Source organism: Vicia villosa, linkage group LG5, assembly GCF_029867415.1.
Source record: "Vicia villosa cultivar HV-30 ecotype Madison, WI linkage group LG5, Vvil1.0, whole genome shotgun sequence".
Classification (NCBI taxonomy): Eukaryota; Viridiplantae; Streptophyta; class Magnoliopsida; order Fabales; family Fabaceae; genus Vicia; species Vicia villosa.
In genome coordinates this window covers 147,674,493-147,689,778 of record NC_081184.1, presented here as the reverse complement: position 1 = coordinate 147,689,778, position 15,286 = coordinate 147,674,493, and the positions used below count along the sequence as shown (strand labels likewise).

Genomic DNA, 15,286 nt, shown 5'->3' with positions numbered 1-15,286 from the left:
CTCATTAGACGATTAACCTTAAATAAGAGTTAGGCTCTGATGTCACTTGTTAGACTTGAGACTTCACACACAAGAGGTAATGAATTGTGTGGCCCAGAAAAAAGTGATTTTGAAAAACTTTGCAAAGTAAAATCAAAGTTTAAAATATTTTAAATAATTAGCAGCGGAAAAATAACTTTGTAGAAAAGAAATGGCGGAAAAGTAATGTGTTAAGGGAAAGAGAAGATACCGAGAGTTATAGAGGTTCAGTCAAAGATAAAATGACTTACTCCTCTCTGCAAGAACTGGTCTTGAGAGCTTTTAATAGGTTGTACATACTAACCCCCTTATACAAGGAAATATGGTTGACCTCCAACCAAACAACAAAAGACTTCAGAATATGGTCGTTTGAGTCTTCTATTCCAAATAGCATATCGAAGCAGTTAGTCTCCTTTCCATACGGTAGATTGAAGTGGTTAATATTCTCTCCACAAACAAGAATCTTGGAGCAGTTAGTCTTCAAGTTCGTAAACGTTGCAAGCTTTTATCACGGTTTGATCTCATGAACTTCAAACCTTTGTCTTACACGGGCTAACCAATAACTTGTGAGATTTTAATACCGAGCTAATCCCCAACCTTATCCAAACTTACCACGGGCTAAGCTTTAACCTAATATTGGTTTTACCACGAACTGACCAAGAACCTAAAGAGATTTTACCACAGGTTAATCTTGAATCTAAACACGGGCTTGATTGCACAATCCCGAAATCAAAGCTTTTACGTGTTTAGCTTCTATCCCAAACAAATAATTTTTAATTGGACAATATTCAACCAAGGTATAAAAAAAACTCTTGGTGAATTTTACAATTCTACCAATCCAGAATTACACTTTATTCTCATTCACAAAATGACTTTTCTCACAAAGGCACTAAGACTAAAGTATTTAGTGAGAGAAAGTAAAAAAAAGTTTATAGAGAGATAGGGAGAGAGTCAGTTGTGTTAAAATATGATTTTAGATAAAATGAAATGGGGGAAATGAAGCTTAATTTATAGGCTAGAGGTTGACTCAAAAAAAAAATTCAAATAAATGCATCTTATGACAATTTAATCGATTGACACATGTTTACAGTCGATTAGAGGTTTTAAATATAATCGATTGTAAGTTCAAAAAAGAAGGAAAAAATATCTAGTCGTTGCACATCATTAAGGCGTTAACGTGGCTAGGGAAATGTTTTCTTGTAGTGGTTGTCCTAATCGCTTGAGACTCAATTTTGATCTTAGCTAATCGATTAGAAAAAATGTGCTAATCGATTAGATATGTCAAAATTTTATCCGTCACTATATTGACAGTTTCCAATTCATCTGGCACAATTTCATGATCTTTTTGAAAATATTTTCTTTGATAAAAACAATTTGAAAATGTATTTTAAAGTGTGTGTGTGTGTTTTTTTCACTCTCGTACCGCGTACACGTACCGTACTCGTGATACTTTATTTTTTTAACATTATTCGTTTTCGAGTGAAAGTTATGGTTTTCTCAAATATAGATACAGTATAATCATGTATTTAGTTTATTCCTTAATGTATCTTAACATTATTTGTTATTTTTTAAACCTTTAATAGGGATATTTTATTGTGAACCTAACGTTCTAGTTATTTACTCATACATTTTATAACATGGCGATATATATATATATATATATATATATATATATATATATATATATATATATATATATATATATATATATATATATATATATATATATATATATATATATATATATATATATCATGGCGATATAACATAGTGATACTTTATGAAAATTTCTTTGGCCACCTCCCTATGGGGGTCACCTCCAGCGAAAATTCCAAAATACCCCTGTTTCGGAAGTTCATTTCCGAAAGCGTCTTTTTTTGAAAAAATTTACATACTTCGGAAGTGCACTTCCGAAATACTGCGATTTCTGCAGATTTATCAAAACACTCCCCCTCCCCCAATCATTTACCCTAAATCAAAACAAAAAGTGGCAAAGGCGAAAATTTGTGCAAACAGAATTCCAAAGCTGCATCAAGGCTCCAATCACACTGCTAAACAACATTCAAAAGCCCTCAATCCTAACACTTTGTAAGTTTTGAAATTTTTAGATCTATTATTGAAATGCATGTTATTTAGGGTTTTAATTGCATAAATGATATATGGTTAGGTTGTTAGTAGTATTTAGGTTGTTTAGAAGCATTTTGATTTGGTTTGAAGTTTGGTTTAGGGGTCTTTCATGGAAGTTGCAGAAAACTCCATCGCAGGGGTGTTTCGGAAGTTCATTTCCGAAAACACCTCCATCCTAGTTTTCGGAAATGAACTTCCGAAATGTATCAGAAGTTCAAATTTTTTTGTTTTTTATTTTGTCTATGCATATTAATCGTTTTCAATTGTTTACAGGAACATGTCAGGCAACCAACCAGCACGCAGGACTGCGTCTTCTAAATAGGGCGCTAAGGGAAGAAAGGGTTCTTCAAAGAAGGAGGTGAAAGAGGTGAAGGAGGTGAAGGAGGTGAAGGAGAAGAAGAAGCTTTTGACTGGTTCTGCTTCTCGTCCCCTGGGGGTCCATGGCTCGGACGTGCAGGCTCAGCCTTCAGGCGTGATCAACGCTGATGGTTCTGATACTGAGTGGGATGAGGATTGGTATAATTATCTTCATTCGGAGGAGTTCGCTCGTCGGGAAGAATAACGTGTTTTTATTTTGTTTGATGTGTATTTTGTAACGCTCGTCGGGCAGAATAACATGTTTTTGTTTTGTTTGACGTGTTTTGTTTTGTTCTGATTTCGGATTGTATCGCACAGTGTTTTTGTATTGGATTTATCATGTTAGTTTTTGGAAGTGGTAACCGGGGTCGGAACATATGACGGAGGAGGTGGATGTTCGGAGGAAGAAGAACCGGAGGTACGTCCACCGCGAGACAAAGGAGTCAATCAATGTAAGCTATAGTTTATCATTATCATCTGGGGACGTCATTTTGTTGAAAGAGTATTGTGGTGTACTTTTCGTTATTATCGTATCCACAGGGATTATTGCGATATCACCGCCGTTCTATAGCCTATTTTGTCTTGAGTTAATGTTACTTTAGTTTTAGGTTTGCAAAAGATCATTCAATTCTTTTAGTAGCAAAGAGTAAATTAATGAAAGTTCTAAGTTAAAGAAAATGCATCAAGATTCGATTTCATCGACCTAAGTTTGTATGTTTCCTTATAAATATATGCTTATGAACTTGCTAACGATCAATATAATTACGTATCGACACCTATCTCGTCCGTGTCCGCAACGATGTAGCTAGATTTACGGTATTGTTTAACCGACGATTTCTCCACCGTTTAAACAATACAAATAACGTTTTAAGAACCGATACTTAGTAAACATCAAACTCTAAATCCATGTCTGCAACTTATAGTTTGAAAGATGATGAGTTAGGTCTAGATACAAACATTGATGTCTCAAACATTTATACCAAAGAAAAAGCTTTAATAAACAAACTAAACCATCTATATTGATCATCACTTGTTCATACACATATATTCACAAGAAAAACATACAAAAGGCTAGGAAGATTACATCTTATCTTGATACAAAAGGGATTTAGCTATCCATGAGAATGGTAGCTTGCACAAGAAGGAAAGGATGAAGATCAACAAGCATCAAAGGCGATTAATCGACGATCAAGGCTTTCAATCTTCAATTCTATGTTTGCTACAGTGTATATTGCTCTTGGTTCTCTCTTAAAATATCTCCACACCCTTCAAAAGTGATCTGGCCCATAAACAAATAAACAAAGTTTCGCAGACCGCGCTTAGCGCGGTGCAGCCCGCTAAGCGCGCTATCATTAATTGCTTAAACCGCCCAACCGCGCTAAGCGGGATCCAGACCTCGCTTAGCGCGGAACTCTCTGCCAGAACTTCCTTCTTTTCTTCAAAAGCGCGCTTAGCGGGCTCAACCTCGCTTAGCGCGCTACCTCTTTTCAGCAATCCTTGGCTTTGGTCTTGGAACATCTTCAAAGTGCTTTTTCCATGGTCCAAGCTTCCAATTATCTATAAAAACTACAAAATCCAACATAGATTGCAAAGATAAAAACTATTCAACAATAATATAAATATAAGAATAAATATATACCAAATGACAATAAAATACTACTATTAACCACAAAAAGACTTGAGAGTTACCAAAAATTACCTAAGATATTTACACAAATTGGTAACTAACACATTTCTAAAAAATCAAGATTAAAAATAATAAGATTTTTTTCTCAATTTTTTGTAATGACGTCCCCTGATGATAATGATAAACTATAGCTTACATTGATTGGCTCCTTTGTCTCGCGGTGGACGTACCTCCGGTTCTTCTTCCTCCGGACATCCACCTCCTCCGTCATATGTTCCGGCCCCGGTTACACCTCCTCCGTCATTTGTTACTTACAGTAGTACGTATTTTTATTAAAAGAATAAAAAAACCTTTTGAAATTTGGAAGCCTTTTTTTCTCCCCACCACTCTCCCATCCCCACCTACCCGTGTTCAACAATATGTAACTTTAATTTTATGTAATATTATTGTTGTAATCTTCACCCGATTAAATAAAACGAATTGTTGTTGTTTTTCATTTTATTCTGTCCAGACATATTTTCGGAGGTTCATTTCCGAATTCTCCAAGGGGGGTGCGTTCGGAGATGAACTTCCGAAACACCACATTTTCTGAAAAGTAACTTTATTTCGGAGATGCATCTCCGAAATCAATATTTTATATTAAAAAAAACACGTTTTCGGAGATACATTTCCAAAAACACATTTTTTAAGAAAAAAAGTACAGTTTCGGAAATGAACTTCCGAAACAAGGGGTATTGTGTTAAATTCACCAGGGGTGGGCAGGAAGGTTAGGAGGTGGGTGAAGAAATTTTCTACTTTATTTACTGATACATTATATATATAACATGGCGATATTATGTCAAAAACCATAGTGTGTTGACGGTAAGCTAGCATGCAATATTAGACATAATATTTGACAATAAAATGAAATATTTTCAAATGAGTTGTCACTAAGACTATTATTCATGCCTCTTAATTACTGAGAAAGTGGAAAAGGATATGCATAAAAAGGATCACGGTGCTTTGATCTTAAATCTTGAAAACATGGTGCGGAGAGAAGTTTCAAAAAAGAAGATAGAGTTTTATAATATGACTTCTCTAACCATTAAATACTATCTCTATCTATTATGATGAAAGCAATGACATTAACATTAATATTTAGGCGAACAAAGACCATTATTCAGCGAAACAACGACTATTAATTAATTGATGTAATGTTTTTTTTTACTAAACAAAATTTAAGAGATCATAAAATTTTTATATTTACTAATGTGTAAAATAACGTGAATTCTCTAGAGAAATCTTCTAATTGTAACAAGAAATGTGCATAATGAGAGAATGAATGGTGCAAGAGGAGTGAGAGCTTCTAATGCGACAGAATGGGGAGGACCTGCAAATTTAGCACTCTAACATTCAAGTCTGTGAAATTTCGTAGATATAATTTTAGGGTGAGAATTAGATAATACTTGTATTCAACGTGTGGAGAGGTTTATCTGAGTCCTTTGATTGTAAGTAATTGCCTTCGTCTCAATGAAGTTCTCTCTGTCCATTTGTCTTTCTTGAAAAAGTTTTGGACTGAGCATTTGTGATTGAATTTGCCGCTTCGGGCCTCTGTCCGACCCAGAACAATTGTCCCCAAGTTCTCGCAGTTGTTTGGAAACACGGGAATTGAGGTTCTTGGGCCACTCTCTATTTGATCACCTTGTGCTCCACAAGAGAATCCTTGCACTACAACGGTGGAAGTGAAAAAGTCTGGTGAGTTAGATTAGGTAGTCTACCTGTATGGTGAGTGAGATTAGGTAGTCTTGAGAAAATGACAGACTCATCATTAAAACATTTCGTACCGTAATTCCTACATGTGGCTTCAAGTCCCTAGGGTAGGGAGTGGTGATAATACTTAGAGTGTTTGAGTGCATTTGAGTGTCGTTGTGATATCGAGGTTGATTTTCCATGGTTGAGCTCATCTTTTAAGACTTTCTTCATTAGGGGTCGTAGATTTCTCTCTCTCTCTCTCTCTCTCTCTCTCTCTCTCTCTCTCTCTCTCTCTCTCTCTCTCTCTCTCTCTCTCTCTCTCTCTCTCTCTCTCTCTCTCGTCTTCTTATATAAGGTAGCCCATTATTGCGAATGATTTTTTCACCTTCTTGCTCAAATGCCTCACTTGTTTGGATTCAAGTTACACTTGTTTGATCTGTTCATCTCTCTCTCTCTCTCTCTCTCTCTCTCTCTCTCTCTCTCTCTCTCTCTCTCTCTCTCGTCTTCTTATATAAGGTAGCCCATTATTGCAAATGATTTTTTCACCTTCTTGCTCAAATGCCTCACTTGTTTGGATTCAAGTTACACTTTTTTTCTTCTTTGGATTCAAGTTACACTTGTTTGATCTGTTCATCTCTCTCTCTCTCTCTCTCTCTCTCTCTCTCTCTCTCTCTCTCTCTCTCTCTCTCTCTCTCTCTCTCTCTCTCTCTCTCTCTCTCTCTCTCTCTCTCTCTCTCTCTCCTTCCTCTATTTTAGTTTCCTTCATCGTTCTTGAGACTCTAAGTGGTTTCTTATCATTTTATTTGCTTCTTCCCTCACAGCCTATCTAAGGTAATATTTCATTCTCTGTTTATCTCACTGCTTTTGCTCTTATTCTCTCTTTAGTCATGACCAACCCAAGAATCCTAAACATGAATTTTGTGGACTTGTCTAACAAGGATGAAATAAGTGATTCCTCTTCGGGAACCATAGTGATTCACCCAACGGTACTAGACACAGTTCCTCTGACGATTACACCATCTGCCAACATTATACTGAATAATGATAGTTAAGATTCTAGAAGGAGTTATTATGGTATTAATGAATCCTCGAGTCCTCAGGGAGACAAAGATCTAGAGGATCCCATGTAGGATAACCCATTTAGACTTTACATTAGGGAGGTTGGACATGGTTTACCATTCCCCGAAGTGTCTGTGGTGAACTCATAGGATTACCAAAGTGACTTAAGGGTTTGCATTATTTTAAGTCTTTTAGAGAAATTAACAACTGAGATCCCAGTGAAGACGAGATAAAGAGGTATCTTGAATATCGTGCACACTCTAGAACTCATGGTAGTGATTTTTTGTGTTGTCAATGATTTGGAGATGGTATGGAGAAGGAAACAAAATCTCTAACTTCTCGTCGGTGTTGATCGATATCCCTGTGTGGGAGGAGAGGTATTGAGCACGACCACCATCTTTAATGAGGCGCATAGGTTGGAAAACACTTAATGAAATATGGGTCTATCTTATGACTGGTCTGTTTCTCATATAAAGCCCAATAAGAGGTTATGCAGCTACTTTGATGGATGTTCATTTCCTCTTCTCGAGTGCTTCCTAGATGGGGTTCAGACTTCCCTTCAACAACTTTAAAGTGGGGGTTCTGAATCATCTCAAATTTCTCCATCTCAACTGCATTTGGTAACCTAGCCATATATAATGGTATTTCATTACTACTACGAGGACATGGGATAACTTCTGACTCTGAAGTTATTTTTTCATTTGTTCCACGTGCAACACACTTTTTCCCAGGAAAAGCGAGGGAAAGTAGTGCTTTCATTTTGTCAAGCAAAGACAAATTTGGACTTTTTTTATAACTTGGAAAACTTCAAAGATCGGTATATTTTAGTCATTCCTTAGAGTCGTGATGCATACTCAAGTTTGTTTGGTCTCCTTAAATGCGGCTCTCCTGCCCCCTGGATCAAGTTTCCCATATGTGAGGACAAATTTCCCAAGTATTGGAATTATAATCATTCTTAGAGATTCCAAAAAATTATGTGATTCCACCATAGGAGTTGACATCGAAAGAAGAAGGCTTGAAGGTCGACCTTGTTGCTTTATGGGAGAGAAGTGGTCAAACCTTCAGATGTATCGGTGTCCTGACAAAAGAGACGATATATTGAAGTGCAATTGCTAGTAGAGGCGGCCAGTAGTCAAGGAAGAAGAGAGATCGATTTTTGGTAAGGAGTTGGAGTTAATTTATTATTTTATTACGTTGTCGTCTTAGTATATGGCTTAACTGTTTATTCATTATGTTTTACTGGTATCATAGGTGTCATCCAAATATAATCAAAATGAAGAAGGCATTAGCCCAGATTAAGCCTACTCATCCCTCTGATTTGATCGAAGATGCTTCTGCACCGGCGAAGGATGTGGGTCTAGGAAAGGGTAATACGTCAAACCCGAAAGAAGCATATCAGTGTCTTGATAAAGAAGGCACAAGTGTCATCACCAATAAGGGTGGTAAGACGGGCCCAACCCAATTGGCACGCTAGTTTTTCCTGCACTTTAGTGTGGAGCGGGCCAAGGGTTTAGGCCCACACCCTCTAATATATATGTCTCGCCCTGCCCCTTTTCAGACGTTGGAGGCTACCATGTCCAACACTGCAAGGAAAATTCTTCCAAGATGCAATTGTAAACACTTTCACAACGTACCACTAAGAAACACACTTTCACGGTCCTATTGTTTCTTCCTTCTCCAATGGAAACTAGCAACTCTCTATTACTACAAGTATTAATAACGAAGTCATTGAACGCCTCAAGACTCCTTCCTCCATATGGTTAGAGGACTTCTGTGCCCAACCCCAATCTTACAAATAAGCTGGCATACATGATGTTGCAAAAACTTCTGTTATATGTAAGGATACTTGAGAATGTGTGGTGGTCCATGGCAGCGGTCACCACTAACAGAATCTTCGTGTTAGAGATCCCTTCAAACTTCACATTGCCTCAAAACCCTAGGATAAACTTCTCCTTCTTCAATTTTCCTTATAGTGTCCGAGGACACGAGGAAATCTCTACTGAATGTTTCTTGTTCGAATCTTCCTTACCAAACAATCCTCCACTAATAGGGAAACAAAGAGGTTTTTTGATGACATCAAGGTAGGTGCTCGAGAGGTGACTATGATATTGCAAAGTGTGTGAGATTGTTGCTGGTGAAATGCGGCATTCAAACAAGATGAATCTGATGTAGAAGTTTGTGAAAATCAATAGTTCGATACCCACATATAACGCCATGATCTGAGGTCGAACATAAATATGTGCGACGAGGGAATGAGTTCTCTAGTGCAACGGTGAGAGCTTCTGATGCGATAGAGCGGAATGAAACTACAAGATTAACACATTAACATCCAAGTATGTCTAATTCGGCATGCGATGCAAGGCCTGATCATATTTGACTGTAAAAAATATTTGGAAGGGTTAAGATCAATTATGAATACAGATCCTCAACAGCCAATACAATAGCTATGCAGCCAAATAGTGACCCTTGATTGATTAATTGAAATAGATTTAAAATTCTATTTTTAAAAAGGAAATAATTACAATAATTATTCTTAAATCCAAATTTTATATTCTCAATAATTTATTTTACATTGTCTATTTCTTTTACCCTTAATTAATTATGTCGTAACTTTTACTTACAAGTCAAAATTTATATATATATTTTTGATATTTTAATTTTATATTTTGAATTAAATATGACTTTTTTCTTTTAAATAGACTAATTTTTATTTTTAGTACATCTAATTTATTTAAAAACTTTGGCCTTTTGAAATTTTTGCTATTAATTTATATTTTGGATTAAATATTGATTGTTCTTTTAAATAGATTGATTTTTTATTTTTAGTATGTATCTTTATTTAAAAAATTTGACCTCTCAAAATTTTTGTTTCTAATTTTAGTTTTTATCATTTAACAAAATTTTATATTATATGTTCTAAAAATTAGAGATTAAATTGTTAAATTAAATTGAAAGATATAATATAACATTTATTTTAATTATTTAATTTTATAATATATTCGTGATTTAAAACTAAACTTATAAATTTTCTATAATTATATAATTTTAATTTTAATTATATATGTTCCAATTTTAAAATTAAAATAATTACATATAAAATTTTAAAATTATGTATAATTAAATTATAAAATGGAATATATAATGTTTAAAAGATTATTTTAATTGGAACATATAATATAAAATTTAATAATTAAAATTATAATATTATTTATAATACTGTATATAAAATTATAAATTTAAAATCAAATAATTTATTTTCCAATTTATATTATTTAAATTTATAAAATTAGAAAATTGGATAAATAAAATTAAATAAATAAATAGTTTACGAAATTAAAATTAAATAATTAACATAAATTTTATATTATATGTTACAATTTAATCTTTAATTTTAACATTTGAAACATATAATATAAAACTTTGTAAAAAGATAAAAATTAAAATCATTAGTAAAGATTTAGAGAGGCCAAATTTTTAATAAAATTTTGATACACTAAAATCAAAATTAGTCTAGAACAAAAACACATATAATCCAAAATATAAAATTAAAATATCAAAAATAATTTACGAACGCAAATAAAAGTTACAACATAATTAATTATTAAAGAGTAAATTAAATAGACAATGTGAAATAAATTATTGAAAATATAATATTTAAATATAAAAAAATTATTGTAATAGATTTCTTTTTTAAAAATAGAATTTTCAATTCATTTTAATTAATCAATCCAAGGACCACTGTTTGGCTGCATACATGACTGCTAATGTTTTGGCCGCCGAGGATATCAATATCCCGTATCTCCCTGAAGCTATCCTTGTCCATGTTTCCAAACGAATATCATACCGCACAAAAGTGTTTCAATTTCATAAATAGATGTAAGCATAGCATAACTCTTTCTCATATTGAGTTGATTGCAAGCTAGCCGAGCAACAATATTTGACAATAAAGTTAAATGCAAGCTAGCCAACAATATTTGACCATAAAATGAAATGCTTTTCAAACGAGCAGTCACAAAGACAATATTCATGCCTCTTAAAAATACAAAAACTATTACTTAATTTAATAATGCAAGATCTTATCTTCATATGACACATATAAACCTATATATATACCCCATCAACAAGCAACAGAAAGGAAGAAACATAACAAGATGATATCTTCAACCATGCAGAACTTTCCCTCATGCATACTACTTCTCCTTCTAACCCTAACCGCAAATCTCTTCCTTCCATCACTCTCAGAAAGATGCAACCCAGATGACAAAAAAGCCCTTCTCCAAATCAAGAAAGAATTTGGCAACCCAACCAAACTCTCTTCATGGGATCCAACCACCGACTGCTGTAACGGCACATGGTCCGGTGTCTCATGCGACACCGACACACAAACCTACGGCGTTAACGACCTCGATCTCTCCGACCTCGACCTCCCTCAACCCGTCTCCATTCCACCCTCCATCACAAATCTCCCTTTCCTCTTCTACCTATCTCTCTCCCGCATACCAAACCTCGTCGGTACTATCCCGTCGTCAATCTCCAGCCTTACCAAACTCCGGTACCTCTACCTAAGCCACAACAACCTCACCGGCGTGATACCCAACACCCTCTCACAAATCAAAAGCCTCTTAACTCTGGACTTCTCTTACAACAAACTCAGCGGTCCTCTCCCCGATACTCTCTCCTCTCTCCCTAACCTTATCGGAATCACCTTCGACGGTAACCAACTCTCCGGCTCTATACCGGAGTCCTATGGCTCGTTTCCAGATACATTTACAGTGCTAACTCTGTCGAGAAACAGTCTCTCCGGCAACATTCCAGCATCTCTTGCGAAACTGAACCTTTCAATCGTGGACTTGTCACGGAACTCATTGGCGGGTGATGCTTCGGTGTTGTTTGGTTCAAACAAAAACACTCAGAAGATAGTGCTGGCAAGGAACTCGCTGGCTTTTGATATTGGGAAAGTTGGGTTGTCAGCGAACTTGAATTCTCTGGATTTGAGGAACAATAAAATCTATGGTACACTGCCGGAGGCACTGACGGGACTGAAGTTTCTGCATAATTTCAACGTGAGCTACAATAATTTGTGTGGTCAAATTCCACAAGGTGATAACTTGAGAAGGTTTGATGAGTATTGTTATGCTCATAACAAGTGTTTGTGTGGTTCTCCTCTTCCAGCTTGCAAGACTTGAATTGAATAATGGATCTCACAGAACTATATACATAAATAAAGATGGTTGAAAGTTTAAATTTCGATTCTTAAGAATAAATGTATTGAGACGTGCAACTTAGATGTTTGAAATTGCACCACTTCTAGAATGTAAGCTTCTGTAAGCTATCTACAATAAAATAAAAATGTATTGAAAAGATATGTTGTATTATGTTTTAGATAGCGTCTTTGAACAAAATTTCATAACTAGTATTCTCTCTGTCACATTTAATATTTAATTTTTGAAATTTGTTCATTTTTAAAGTAATTATTAATAGATGACTTAAATGATAACATTTTTATACTAGTAATTGGACCCGTGCGATTAGTAATTGGACCCGTGCGAGACACGATTAAATATTTTCTAAATAAAATAATAAGGTGAATTCTTATCTACCCAACTCAAAAAGTTGGGTAAAGTTACCTTCAATGTAAAATATCTTGTAAACAACCAAAAAATATAATATTTAATAATTAATTAAATAAGATAAAACTAAATGATGCAATGTGATTGGTGGAAGGTACACTACCCAACTTTTTGAGGTGGGTAGAGAAGTTGTCCCCATTTTATAAACACTTATAATTTAAAATTTTTACTTATAGTAAGATTACTATTGAATAGATAAAATGTCATTGTTAAATAAAAAATACCACAAAAACATATAAAATTATTTAATTTAATAATAATTTATTCATATAAAAATTACACACGATAAATCATATTATAATTTTAAAAAAATAATTAAAAATATATTGATATAAATAGTTTTGATATAAGTTGCATTTGTAATTTAAAATATAAGTTAATTATTTTGATCTTTTATAATATTATTTAACTTTTTAAAATAAATTTAAATAAAAATAATAAATACCAAAATATTATTTATTTATTTATAACATCATTAATAATTAAAGTAAAAAATAAGTATAAATGTGAAATTAAAATAGATAAATCATAAATTTTACAAATGGTAGAAGATAAATAAATTTAATTATCAAACTATATAAATTAGAGAGTTGAGGGGGCAAATACTTCAATTCATCTTTTAAACTCCTATCCTATACTATTCAAGTTCTTCAACATTTTTTTAATCCAAAAAAAGTAATTAAAATTTATATATTTAAAAATGAAAATATTTCTTTTAAACCATCCTCTTCTACAACTCAAATTCTTAAATATTAATCTCTAATGGTTATAAAGTATACACCTAAAAAAACATGATTAAGAATTAGAAAACAACAAAATTAGAAACACAAAAATATAGCCAAAAATTTAAAAAACAAAACTAAAGATTGAAAGAAAAAGAAAAAGAAAAAGAAAAACTATAAGTTTAAAGAGGAAAATGATTCTAACATACCACTTAATATTATTTTGTGATGATTAAAAATATGCACCTATGGAAGAAAATATAACTAATATTGAGTGAGAGAATTAAAATCATAAATTTAAAATACACTTAAACATTCTTATTATTGTTGAAGTTTATACATGAAAATTTACAATTTCTAACCAGTTTCTTTACTATCGGTCCAGTGGAAGTGAAACAAAGGCATGTGGTATTTTATAGTATTTGTTATAGCATCTTTAATGCATAACCCCTAAATTTATGATAAATCTTGGAAAATCCTTGAGTTGCACTCCCCATTTTCCCCGTGAAGCAGCATGATCCTAAAACTCACCCAAATGGGCCTTGACTTAAATAATGTTTATCGGAGCAAACCTTCAAAAATGTAGTTGCTTGTTGATAAAAATACTACACATTCAATTGTATATTATATAATGATTCTTGTGTTCTCCAGTAAGACAGTTGAAAATGAACTTTCTTGTTTAACTTCAACACATAATCTTCCCAAGCAGCAATAGCAGCCATAATTCCTGTCTAACTAGAGCAAATGGATCCATTTTCTTCCAAATTGGAAAGCCTTCAACAGAAAATTCTAGATGCGAGATCAACATCATTCAGAAGTACAGATTACAGAATTAAGACCATTGATTTTCTCTCTTTGCGTATATGACTGTTTTACGACCTTGTAATCTATATTTGACATGTTGGTCTGCAAGGCATATCCTTTCCAACAGAAAAATTGGACAACCTGCAACCGGAAAACAGAAATCAGAGAAATAGCAGAGATCTTTGAACATTTGAGCCAAAAACTAATCCAATCCAGTGAAAAGATTAAGTTTTTTCTGTTTGTTCAATTTATGATTTGAATGTGATTGAATTATGAATATCCCGAATGTAAAGCATGTTCCATAGTCCATACATTAAATTTAAAGAATTCTCAAATATATGGATGGATGACCAGATTGTTCTGCGCATCTATGCCTTTTAGTAATTAAATCTACTACTTTTTGCATTGATCTTAATGAATTTACTCTTCTATCAATCCGAGAAAAAAATTAAGCTTACGATGAGAAAGGGATTGTCTGCATTGGGAAAACTACAATCCCAGCCAGTTGCATTCCTAGGCCTATTTTTGTAGATGGCGAGAAAGAAGAAAAAACTCATGGTCACTTCTCATAAGCTTTTGATGTACATATTGAATACGAAACACTTGATCTCTAAATATTACAGAAAATGTAACTTAGAATTCCTTAAACTACTTGAAGCGCGTGCAAAATATTTGCAAATTCCTTGTCTAGCAACTCAGCTCCTATCACCATGTGCACTGGCTTAATTTGTCAGTAACAGAGTGTTGCTCAATCCTAAGAGAGCCATCTCACAACTCTTTCCAGTCAACCAACCCATGTTCAATATTATATGGAATTCCCTGAATTGAGAACATCATTAGCCAATTACACTATTATTTTATCCTACAACAAATGAAAACTCAAGTATACAAATATTTACACAAAAGTTGGGATTTTATTACAAAAACTATAATAATAGAATCGATAAGTGCCACAATTATATACTCAAAATAACGACATTTCGGTACATATCAAGATCCCAGTGACGACAAGATCAAGAGGTATCTTGAATATCGTGCCTACTCTAGAACTCATGGTCGTGATTTTTTGTGTTGTCAATGATTAGGAGATGGTATGGAGAAGCAAACAAAATCTCTAACTTCTCGTCGATGTTGATCAATATCCCTGTGTAGGAGGAGAGGTATTGAGCACGACCACCATCTTTAAAGAGGCGCGTAGGTTGGAAAATGCT

At 33.8% G+C, this 15,286-nt stretch overlaps 1 protein-coding gene across 1 annotated transcript; it reads left to right on the top strand.

The window, feature by feature from the left end:
- Window positions 1-11,040: 11,040 nt before the first annotated feature.
- Window positions 11,041-12,284, top strand: LOC131607712 (polygalacturonase inhibitor 2-like). Its single transcript, XM_058879681.1, has one exon. It carries the CDS (start codon window positions 11,071-11,073, stop codon window positions 12,103-12,105), a length of 1,035 nt encoding a protein of 344 aa, XP_058735664.1. The 5' UTR covers window positions 11,041-11,070; the 3' UTR covers window positions 12,106-12,284.
- Window positions 12,285-15,286: the final 3,002 nt, after the last annotated feature.

What these genes read in the sequence shown, in the direction of transcription:
- LOC131607712 (XM_058879681.1), top strand. Translation starts at nt 11,071, where the DNA reads ATGATATCTTCAACCATGCAGAACTTTCCCTCATGCATACTACTTCTC.